The sequence below is a fragment of the Erythrolamprus reginae genome, chromosome 3 (genome assembly GCF_031021105.1).
Source record: "Erythrolamprus reginae isolate rEryReg1 chromosome 3, rEryReg1.hap1, whole genome shotgun sequence".
Taxonomy (NCBI): domain Eukaryota; kingdom Metazoa; phylum Chordata; class Lepidosauria; order Squamata; family Dipsadidae; genus Erythrolamprus; species Erythrolamprus reginae.
The window spans coordinates 80,251,007-80,263,809 of NC_091952.1; the positions used below are offsets into that span (position 1 = coordinate 80,251,007).

The 12,803-nt window shown below is 34.7% G+C and overlaps 1 protein-coding gene across 1 annotated transcript in view; it reads right to left on the reverse strand.

The window, feature by feature from the left end:
- C8B (complement C8 beta chain) overlaps positions 1-9,475 on the reverse strand; it is a 46,597-nt gene extending 37,122 nt beyond the window's left edge. Inside the window, exon 1 of the mRNA XM_070745993.1 lies at positions 8,942-9,475. Within this exon, the coding sequence (XP_070602094.1) occupies positions 8,942-9,030 (89 nt within the window). The 5' untranslated portion in view covers positions 9,031-9,475. The remainder of the gene's footprint in view (positions 1-8,941) is intronic.
- Positions 9,476-12,803: the final 3,328 nt, after the last annotated feature.

Here is a 12,803-nt window from a genome sequence, read left to right on the forward strand (position 1 = left end):
TCCATGTTTCATAAAATTTAGTATCCTCTTGATCGTTTAATCTTCTTGTCATCATGTCCATTTCAGCGCAATCTAATATTTTAGCTATGACCTCTTCTTCCTTGGGGATTTCCTCCCCTTTCCAATTTTGCGCATATATTATTCTAGCCGCAGTTAATATGTGTATAATTAAATAAAAAAATTCTTTCTTGTAGGTCTGATTTGTGACACCTAGTAAGTAAAATTCCGGGGTATTATCTATATCTTGCTTTATTATTTCTTTTAATATTTTTTCAATCATCTTCCAATATACTTTTGCTTTGCCACATGTCCACCATTGATGATAATAAGTTCCTATATCCTTCTTACATTTCCAGCATATTGGGGATGTTTTGGGAAACATTTTTGCTATCCTATTTGGTGGGAGATGCCATCTATAAAACATTTTAATTTGATTTTCTTTTAGGGAAACTGATTTAGTCATTTTCCAATTATTAATCCACACTTTCTCCCATGTATCTATATCTATTTCCTTGCCAATATTTCTACACCATCTTATCATAGTATCTTTTAAAGTCAACTCTATATTTTTATGAGCGATAAGTAATTTATATATTTTCCCTATCATTTTTGTTGAATTAGTGGTAATTAAAGTAGTTAAAGGATTCTTACTTTTATTAAAAATGTAAAGAGTTTTATCCTTCTGATATCTAGATCGGATCTGGGCGTAGTGCCACCAATCTATTATTATCCCTTCTTCTTGTAGTTCAATTCTAGATTTAAGCTTCATCTGATCATTTAATAGTTCTTTATATCTATGAGTTATTTTCTTGTCCTTTATAGACTTTGGATGTGTTATTGCTTCTAAAGGAGCTAGCCAATCTGGGATACTTAAAAAATGATTTTTCTTTATATCTTTCCATACTTCTAATAAGTATTTCCTTAATGTATGCCTTTTAAAATATGAATGGTTTTTGTCCTTATCATACCATAAAAATGCATGCCATCCAAGCATTAAATCATGTCCTTCTAGGTCAAGTGTTCTTTTATTATCTAAGATTATCCAATCTCTAAGCCATGTTAATGCGGCGGCCTGATAATATAGTTTCCAATTTGGAAGGCCAAATCCTCCTCTTTCTTTAATATCTTCTAAGAAATTCATTTTTATCCTTGCTTTTTTGCCTTGCCATATAAATTTTTTAACTAAGTTTGTTAAAGTTTTTAAAAAGATTCCCCCTGGGTTTATTGGTATTACCTGAAAAAGAAATAAAACCTTGGGTAAAATGTTCATCTTAATTGTTGCAATTCTTCCTAAAAAAGATATTTTCAAATTATTCCACATTGCTAAGTCTTTTTTAATTTCTGCTAGTAATTTCATATAATTATCATTTTTTAATGTTATTGTTTTCGCTGTTAAATTTATTCCTAAATATTTTACCTTTTTTGCAGTCTTTATTCCAGAAATACTTTCTAATTTAGTTTCTAGTGTTTTATTCATATTTTTGGTCAAGTAATGTGTTTTGCTTTTATTTATCTTTAAACCTGCTACGTTTCCATATTGTTCAATGGTTTGTAGTAAAGTAGGAACTGTTGTAGTCGGTTCTTCAATTATAAACATTAGATCATCTGCAAGGGCCTGGAGTTTATAGGTTTCATCTCCTACGGTTAAACCTTTTATTTTAGGGTCCGCTCTTATTTTAATTAATAAAGTTTCAAGAGTCATAATAAATAACAATGGTGATATAGGACATCCTTGGCGAACTCCCTTGTTTATGTCAAGTGTTGGTAATTGACTGTTATTCAATATTATATTCGTTGTTTGTTTTGAATATATGGTATCTATTAGGTTAACAAATTTTGGACCAAATCTCATTTTATTTAATTGCATTTTTATAAATATCCAATTAACGTTGTCGAAGGCCTTTTGAGCATCTAGAAACATTAAAGATGCCGTCTTGTCTGGGTGTTGTTCATAGTACTCTAGTATATTTATTACAGTTCTAATATTATTTTTAATTTGTCTCCCTGGAAGAAACCCATTTTGGTCTTGGTGTATTATTCCATTTATAACTCTTTTGAGTCTCTCTGCATAAATGGCAATAAAAATCTTATAGTCTACATTTAATAATGATATAGGCCTATAGTTTTTAATTTTTTCTGGTTCTGTACCCTGTTTATGTATTAAGGTTGTCAGTGATTCTGACCAAGATTTAGGGATTTTTCCCTCAAGTCTACATAAATTAAAGGTTTCTAACATATGGTTTCTTATTGTTTCATTGTCTATCTTGTACCATTCTGCAGGTATGGCATCTGGGCCTGTGGCCTTATTGCTTTTCTGTTTTTTAATTGTTGTTAGGAGTTCCTCCATTGTTATTGGTCCATCCATGGTGGCCTGTTGGTCTTCTGTTATTTGTGGTAAATTTGAAGCCTTTAGATAGTTAAAAACTTCATCTTCAATAACATGATCTTTAGCATATAACTCTTTATAAAAATTATACACAATGTCTGCCTTACCTTCTGTATCATATTTTATTATACCGTCTTTATCTTCTAATTTTTGGATTAATTTTGATTGACTCTGTTTTCTAAGTTTATACGCTAGCCATCTGCCGGGTTTATTTGCGTGTTCAAAATATTGTTGCTTTGCTCTTTTGATCTTTTCAGTTAGTTGGTTTTGTTCTATAACTCTAATTTTATGTTTAATTACATTTATTTCTGTCTTTAGATCTCTGTTCTTAATGTGTTGCTGCGATAAGGATTCTAATTGTTTTAGTTCATTTGTTAATTGTAAGTACTCTAATTTCTTTTCCTTATTATGTTTTGCTGTATAAGATATTGTTAAGCCTCTTATATACGCTTTGACTGTGTCCCATAAATTCTGTGGAGTAGTGTCTGTTGTTTTATTAATTTCAAAAAATATTTTTAATTCCTTTTCAATCCAATCCTTATATTTCTTATCATTTAATATATACCTATTCGTCCGCCAGTTGTTCTGTTTATTATTCATCGTCATATAGACCACTATTGGGTTGTGATCAGCCCATGTATTAACGTCTATCTCGACCTCTCTTATTTGTTCTGCCACCGTTTTTGGTGCCCATAACATGTCAATTCTCGTCCAAATTTTGTGAGGGTTGGAGTAGAAGGTAAATTGCCTTTTGTGAGGGTGTCTTTCCCTCCAAATGTCACTTAATAATAATTCCGCTTTCATTTTTTGAAAAGTGCTAGGTAGCAAATTCCTTCTTGTTTTTTTACCTTTTCCCCTTTTTTTATTACCTCCCCCTCCTGAATGGTCTAATTGTCTATTCGCGATAGCATTGAAGTCACCTATTATCAATACATTGTCAATAGCTAAGTCTATTATTATTTGGTGTAAATTTTTATAAAATGTCATTTGATCTTCATTGGGAGCATAAATAGAAACAACCACTAGAGGTCTAGGTTCAATATCAACTTGTACAATCAGTATCCTACCCTCTTTATCCTTATATATTTGTTTGGAATTTATAGAATTCTTAACATACATCACTACACCTCCTTTTTTTTGGTCTGCTAATGCAGCGTACATTTTTCCAATTTTGGGATTCAACAGTAATTTTTGGTTATCTTTTTTAATATGAACTTCTTGTAGTATTGCAATCTGAACATTTTGATTTCTAATTTTAGAAAAAATTTGCTTCCTTTTTCTTGGTTCGTTAAGTCCATTGACATTTACGGAAAAGATTTTTAAGTCTTTATTTGTTGTCATTTAATGGGTTTTTTGGTTTCTCGCTGAGGTTGAACTCTTCTAGGACCTTGGTCCTGCTCTATTACTTGAGCAGTAGCCCCCAGATCTTCTTCTTGCTGAGTTGGTAATTTTTCCCCTGGTTGCTGTTGAGCTGGTTGTAGTTGGACCACTTGTTGCTTACTTGCGTGATCGGAGTGGCCAATGCCACTCTTTTCGAGAAAGTACATGGCTTGTTCTACGTTTTCCAATTTGTACCTTGTAGAACGCCATGTCAGAGAAAGTCCTTGTGGAATAAGCCAACGGTGATATTTTCTTTGATCAAAATTTTAGTTAGAAAGTGATAATCTCTTCTGTTTTCTCTGACACTTCTTGGAACTTGTTTTAGTATCTTTATTTCTACTCCATGTCGTTGGGGCGGGGAGTTTCTTGAATAATGAAGTATCTCATCTCGCAACGCCTTTCTTGTAAACTTAATATGTATCTCTCTTGGGAGGTTGTGTCGACGGATATAGCTATTCGAGATTCTGTATACTTCATCGATTTCTTTCTGTAAGGCTATAGGGTCCTCTTGAAGTATAGCTCCAATAATTTCCGCCATAGTCATTTTTAAGTCTTCATCTTTTTCCTCTTTTATATTCTGAAATCGAAGTCCGTACGAAGCTCGTTGCATCTCCAGCTGGATGATAGATTCATCATATCTTCTGTATCTTTCATCAGCTCTCCCTTCAAGATAATCCATTCTTTTCTCATTTTTATCAGATTGCTCTTCAACTTTTTTAACTCGGTCATCACTTTCTTGGAGTGTTTGTTGGATCTGCTTTATCTGGTCTTTCATCTCGCCCATATCAGCTTTCATTTGGGCCATCTCCACTTTAAATTCTGCCAAGTCAGCTTTTATGGCTTCTCTTTGTTGTGTTGCCTCCTCCTTTATGGCTTCTCTTTGTTGTGTTGCCTCCTCCTTTATGGCCTCTCTTTGTTGAGTGGCGTCTTCTTGTGATTTAACCATGAAGTCCTTCAAAGTATTCAAAGTCTCGTGTATAGTTGCAAGGTTGGACTGCATTGTTTTGTCTTTGTCTTTATCTTTGGTAGACATGGTTAACACCTGGTGCGAGGGAGAAGAATGCGGTGACACTTGTGGAGAGAGGGTAGTTGGTGTAGTTTGTTTTTTTGCTGTTTTAACAAGGGTTGAGGTATGGGACATTATCAAATTAGAATCCACTATTTCAAATTTTAAAATTAGTTTCAATTTATATATAGTGAAAAAGAAAAAAAATTACTATAAATTCCAAATCTGTTCAGTGTATTTTGTTAAAAAGAGAAATTCCCTTATAATATAACTATACCAATTCAATAGCAATTCAATTAATAACAGAATTCAAAAAAGAAGAAAAAAAATATTATTATTTAATGCCACAGGAAAAAAGAACAGGTATTAACCTTTTCAAGTAAAAGAGAGGCAAGAGATAAAGGAAGGGAAGGAATATCAACTATATGTAGAAAACAAAAGGAAAAGCATTGGAGGGGAAACTTTGGGAGGAGGGAAGGAAAAGGAGAAGGGAAAAAAAATAAAGTGAAAAGAGTTGTTCAAAAGGAAAAAGAAGGAGGGTAATATTTTAATTCAACTATTTAAAATAGAGCAGGAACCCAAGGGTTATTAACAATTCATATAGTTCAAACTAAACTTCTTCTAATAATAAAAATACCCAAGAGTAGGAAAGAAAGTCAAAGGAAAATCAGGAAGAAAACAAATAATTATTCAAAGACACAATAACAATATTGTATACTTAAGTTCTTCTTATAAATCCTGTAATTTTGCTAGAAAGTAGAGATGGAGATCCAAGTCTCAAAGGGTGAAGTTATATTTGATTTCAGTTCAAGATTCAAGGAGTAAGACAAATCCAAGGCTTGCTTGTATTCAAAATGAAGTCAGTTTATTTTCCAAATTCAAGACAGGAACAAAGAAACAGATCCCAAGATGGAGTCAAGTTAATTTCTGTGCAGCAGGGCAGATGTTAAACAAAAGAATTCTCAACAAATAATCCAAAAGGTGTCAGCAAATAATCCAAAAGGCTCAGCAAGTAATCCAAATAGGTTAATCCAGCAATAAGTAATCCAAAAAAGAAGTGATTTCAATCTCTTCTAGATTCCATTTAGTTCATAGTTATTAAGTTATTTCATGTTGTGAAAAAGAGCAACAGGAAAGAAAAAAAGGCAGCAAGACTGTGTTCCTCCGCTTCAAAAATTAAGCCCAGAACATTGTGATTTTAAGAGTCTATCAACAACAAATTCTGATCATCATTAGGAATTTCCTTTAGCAGTTAAAATTTTCTAAATAGTCATGTCAAATTTAAGCTATTTTGTTAAACCATAAAGTCAGAAAATTATTTTATAGGTTCCAAAGTTCACGTTCAAGATGGAAAAGTAAAAGTAAAAAAAAATTAGGTCCGGCTGTTATTTGCGGATGAGTTTAAACAGGGAAAAACTTTCACTTTCGCCCTGAAGAAAAAAAGACTTTTACTTAGAACTTTCACGATCTTCTGGTTTTAAACACGAAACACAATGGAAATTTTTACCTTAGGTCCTTTCTCTGCTATATTCTTTTTCAATGTAGATATTTTGTACTTTCACTTCTTAGATTTTTGTTCTTCCCGCTGAGTGAGGGGAGAAAGCGCTGGCCGGTCCTCTTAGGCAAAGAGGAGCGGTTCTCCCGTCTCCGAAGCTGCGGGGCGAACCGCTGCCTCCGGAGTCCTGGCGATGGGTCCTCGGGCAGAGGAGAGCCCCCTGTTCATGGATCGGGCCATCCGGGCCCGATCCGATCGCAGATGCGACCTTCGGAGGGGGTAGAAGGGATCGCCTGGCAGAGCCCTGCCAGACACGTCCCGCCGCGATCTCCACCAAACCAGAAGCCGTGAATATCCTTGTTATTCAAGGGTTACTTTGCGCATACATAAACACGAAGCATCAAGGAAATCAGGAGATCCAAGTTGTTCAAATGTGTATAAAGATTTATTCTAAACTTAAGATCTCTACAGAAACCTGCACTATTAACTGTTAAGGGAAATTAATGTGAGTTAAGAACAGAGGGAATTCAAAGTGGGCTGGACTTAGATTTCTTGTGAAGGAACTCATGACTGATAATGTGTCCGATTCCTCCCTGGGATTGAGCCTGATTCTCTCCTACAGTTTATTTCTATGTGCCTGTTGATGGCCTACTTGTGTAAGTGCCAGACCTCTAGGAATTCTCTTAGTGTTTTCAGACTTAATGTGGTCTAGGATGCTCAGTTTCTCAGTTGAAACGATGGTTGAGTCTGTCCCTGAGGAATGTGTCTTCTGACTTCTAGTTGGTGTTCATGATATTGTTGGTTGGTATTTTCCAATGTCTAGGTCCAATTTTTGAAATTGTTCATGTATCAAAAAAAATAGTTATTTTAAGCATAATAGAAACTTAATGCAGTTATTTTCATTGCAATTTTAACAAAAAAATGAAGGTGTCACAACAGGTTAGCATATTTCCTATAAAATATTAACGGTGTGAGCTGGACTGAGAGGTGGCACCCAAATGAACCTAAGAAGCATATGTGACATATGGGTTGGCCACTCCTGTTCTGGAGGATTTAGGATAAGTTGTGAATAAATGTCTTAAGTTTTCTTCTGCCTGGACTCTGATTTGTGTTCTTTAGAACAAATTGGCCGTTGTATTTTCTGATGGTTCAGTTGAAGAGATACAGCATCCATTTAGGTAGAACTAGGAGAGCATGTCCCTTGGGAAATTTTGATATTGTTGGATTTTGTTTTCTGAGTTCTTCTGAGGCCATTATACATGCTAAGTCTTGATCCAATGCCTCCATAAATCAACAAGCCAACTGTCAGGTTCCAGAAAAACCGATGGAAGAAAAAGCTCGAATACAGCAGTTTGTAAACCAAAGTCCTTTAAACTCTCAGCCTCTGGAATGTACTAACAATTGGTACCAGAACGAGTTCGTTGTCAGCAGCAAATGCCCAGTGTTCCCGCCACCAATTTGAATACTAACATGCCCCACCCCACAACTCCACTCCTCTCCCAACATCACCCAAAACAAGCCAGGATTCATTATAGCCCCTGTATGTTGCACATGTATCCGATGGCACCCAATAACCAGTTGGGCATCATCAACTTATCTGCGAGCTCTGACAGCATTCTCAGGCCTCGCACTACTAGTAACACATGCAGGTTAGTGATGAGAGACCCCCCCCCTCTCCTGAATGGCAGCCCCGATAATCTGGAGCTGACACCAACATAGTTTCTGTTTTGCATGGCTGGGGAAGTGGCAGCTATTATTATTCACAACAGCCTTTTTTTGGCGGCTGCAGAAAGTCAGTGGTCTAACAGTGGTTTCTCATTTTCTTATCATTGCTTATTACAACCAAATGATAATACATATGCCGCTTAACATCTGCAAATAGAGAATACACAACAGAATGTTAAGTTTTTGGGACAGAAAAATGGAAGCAGGCAGATACAGATTAGATTAGATTAGATTTATTGGATTTATATGCTGCCCCTCTCCGCAAACTCTCTACAGAAATGTAGAGAGTCCTTTAAATGAAACCATGGGTCAGTAGCTGCCTACAACATTGGCCAAAATGTTATTTGTGGCCATATTGATATTATTATATTAAAATAATCAAATGTCTCTTGAGTGCTAGCTTTATAAGCAAGTCATTATGTTTTGTATGTTTTAATATATATATGAAATGCCTTAGCCTGCTATGGTAATTAGGTAGAAATTTTAGTTTATTAAAAAAAGGCATTTTGAAAATTATTAGAATGAGAATTGTTTGAAAACTATAAAAAATAAATATAAATAAATTCTGGCACATATTAGAAGTATCTGCTTGACAAGACATAATATAAAAACATGCTAAGTACAAGATCCAATTTTTTATTTTTATTTGTGTGTGTGTCTTGAAATTAAAATCAAGCTTGTTAATGCACTACAGGAATCCAATTTGGTATAATATTACCCACAAATTATTTCACAGATTTTGGTCTCCCTAAAGTAACACATTTGTTAAGATCCATGCCGCTTTGCAGCCCAATAATTTCAATAGAGCGAGCTTATTTTTTTAAGCCTCAAGAAACTCCAAAATCTATGCCTCAACTACTAGGAAAAAACCTATTAGAAATAAAAAGTCACCGTAGATATCTATCATGTCTCTGTTTTCATAGTTGTCTGAAAAACAATATTGACTTACCTGGAGCAGTGGAAATTTAAGACGCTTACGAATGCACAGATTAGAAAAATTCTTGCTGGGCAAAGAAACATTACAGTTGTTATGATCATAACTTTATAGTAATATAGCTAATTTATGGCCGCATCCTTTTCTAATCACTTTGCTATCGTGTCTGAAGGCAGTTGTGTAGGCAGGTTAATAGCTAGGTTTTTCACCAGACAAACAGAAGATAAACCAGTTGATAATGGCCTTTTTTTTTTGCTTGTAGGACAGAGCCTTCTACTGGCCTACTATGACATTGTTTGAGCAAGTCAGAGAAACAAAAGATTTCTATTGGCTTTGCCTTAAACTATGTGGAGCCCTAGGATTCCATAAGGGTATACACAGATCTTAAGAGTAGAATTCTGTGAAGAAATTGTATTTTTTGCAATAGAATATCTGTAGCTCATATGTAGGATAGCGGTGAAGATGAAGGTTTGTTCTCTGAACTTGTGGATTTCTCTCTCTCTCTCTCTCTTTCCCTCCTTCCTTCCTCTCTTTCTCATTCTTCCTAGCAGCCTCCTAGAGAAAAAAAGAGAATATATACTAGCACTAAAAACATTCATTATGAATCAGAGGTGGGTTCCTCCCCGTTCAGGCCAGATCATTAGCGACCCAATCCATTAGCGACCCACTGATGATGTAATTTTTGCATCACATCTCTCTGTGCTGGTCCGTACGGGCCACCATCTTTTCTTTTTTGAAGGTTCAGTGATTTTCTCATTGTTTGTATGGCTTCCCTTCATCCTCTGCTGAGGGAAAAAAGCCCTCCTACCTGCCCCCCAGGGTAATACTGACCTTTATTTCCTCAGCTGTGTTTTGGCCTGAAACCACCTTCTGATCATGTACGGAAGTGAAATTGCAGGAAGGGACATGTGCGCATGTACGAGCGGAGCAAAAGGGATGCTCATGAAATATTGTGATGTGCACTGGTAGCAAAAGTAAGTGGAATGCACTCCTGCCCTGAATGCATAGTAGTAAGATTTGTGAAGAGGGTTTCATTAAAGTTAAACTATCTGGTAGATAGGCGAAGGCCTTCTTATACATAGAACACAAGCTATGGATTGTCTTCCTTGGTGTCTTTGCTTCAGTTATCTTAGTTTTTTAAAAATACATTTGTTTCATGAAGTCTTTAAGTATTAAATGATGTGAATGATACTAATTTTAATTGCTGGATGTTACATTTTGTATTTTGCTTCTTTGTTGTAAGCAGAAGGACAGGTTACAAATAACATTTTCATAATCCAAGCTGGAATTTTTTTTAAAAAGACATTCATTAGCATAACCACAAAATAAATACATAAAAATAAACATCTCAGCACAAGAAACCAGTTTGGGCTGCTGGTAGACAAGGGAATTCAAGGCTTGGTGGAAAATAAATAGACAGATTAGAGAAGATAAATGGATTATTTGCATCTATCTTCATGTCAAAAAAATATAGCAGATACCAGCACTACAGCTGGTATTTCAGGGGTTGATGGAAATAGTAGTCGCATTGTTATTGACAAAGTGAGAACAAACAAATCACTAGGTCCAGATTGTAGCCATTGTAGAGTTCTAAATAACTGAAATGTGAAATTATCTTCTAACAAATAGCATGTCTGTAAGAATGGCCATGATTGGGAAATGAACAATATAAGAGTTTCTTTAAAATGTACTTTACAGAGAAACTAAAGAGCCGCAATCTTTTAATCCATGTGAATTCACAATTAATCAACATTAATCCTTGTACATTATTTAATACAAGATTATGAAGTATAAAGGGCTAACTGTGCTAAAGGATAATCAATAGACTTTGTAATGATAAACCCCATCTGATTAGTCTGCTAAAGTTCTGTGAGAATGTTCAAATATGTGGACCAGTGGACCTTGTATATATGAGTCACTTCAACTTTAAAAGCTGTTTAACAGTGTCTTAACCAAAGCGGTTGTGCAATTAAAAGAAGAAAAGACTTTACAGTGCTCCAAGAACATGGTTACTAGAAGGCTAATTTATAAAATGCTTACCATATCTAAAGAAATATAGCAAAACCATCACACAGAAAACAATTTGCTTTTTGGAGGAAACTCACTTCTACAGACCTAGGTTATCTGAGCTGATGGATGCATTTCCAAACAATGCATTGAACAGAAGGTCCTTCCTCCCTTCCTTTGTTCCTTCCTTCCTTCCTTCCTTCCCTCCCTCCCCCCCCCTCCCTCCCTCCTCCCTTCCCATTTTCCAGAATGTTATAATCTTGGATCATTTGATGAATCTGAATTATGATAATAATTTGATGTATCTTGATAATCATTGTGGAAGCAAAATTCTATCTATGATAGGACTGAACACAACTCCTTTCCTTTGATTTTTTTTTCTTTGAATAGATATAGCAGGCCTCTCCTGAGTGAGAACTTCCCATAAATGCAGTATATTTCAGAAGAAATGGGATTTCAAAATTCCCCGCCAATTTTGTGGAACGAGAAATCAGCTGGATATTCAACAGGGAAGGGGTTCTTGACTTTATGGTTTCATGGACTCCTTTTGAGAGGTTAATGAAATCTATAGGTACAAAAGACATCAGTGAAATGTATTTAAATGCCTAACATAAAAAGGTATAAATAGGGTGTCTTTAGATTAAGAATGAGTACTACTGGTAGTTTAGATATTAATGGCTGTGTGTTGCATTATTTTGAGGGTACAACACATTTACACTGTTAAACAAGGTGTATACTCACTACAAAACACATTGTATCCAAGTGTCATTTTTCAATGTCACATCAAAATATACTTAAATATTTACTAAATTTGAGGGGGTGTACTCAATTCTGTTACATACTGTAGGTCCATTATATGAAACAAAAACCTGCTTATTTTTTTTTTACTTCTATGGGAAATTTTGAAATCTTTGTACAAAATTTGAAATAATCCCCTTAGCCATTTCCCCCTGTAGATTGTTTTACTTGGCTTGGATGACAGTGTCTTGGAAAGTATGTCTAAACCATATTAAAGGGAACAGTCAGTTTTGCTTTGAGCTCTAGAACTCTATGCAATTCATTTTGAATATACTGAACATTCCTAGTTTTATCTGTGAATGGTCCAACCATTGGTTTCATTAAGATGTAAAACTATTCAATGATGAAAGAGCAGAGTAGTTTAGTTAAAATAAAAATAATATCAAGTTATTTTTCACAATATATGCTTAAAGGGTGCCAAGCACAACTCTCTCTGCTCCTTCCCGTCAATACTTTGTGCTCATATGTACTACTGAATTGCATCCAACTTAAATTGTTTCATACAGATACAAAGTTGAAAAATAAATCACTGCCTTTTGCTCCCCCTAAAAAAAAATGAGAAGCTTGTCAACCAATTAAGCTAGAACATGTGTCACATTTGCCCGTCCAATATGAGAAGCCTTCAAGAAAACCTGTCAACTGGTATATCACCTGATATACCATGCTAACCTTTCCCCTTCACCTCTGTTCAAGGAAGACTAATAATTAAACAAGTTATTTTGGACTTTCTAAGAGCTTGTCTTTTTCCACTCCCATGTTCTAGGATTATTTTTTTTTATTATGGCGTAACTTCTGATGTGAATATTTTCACTATTAATTATTACTGCAAGGATAAATATTTAATGAAAACTCTGTGGAGCTCCCTGTCAAATGCACACATTACTAGTTGAGATTATAGAGGTAACAACAAAGAAACCCAGGACTGAGTTTAATGACAGAATGAGTGTAGGGTGGTAATAAATCAGCACCTTTAATATATATATATATATATATATATATATATATATATATATATATATATATATATATATATATATATATATATATATATATATATATATATATTTGATGT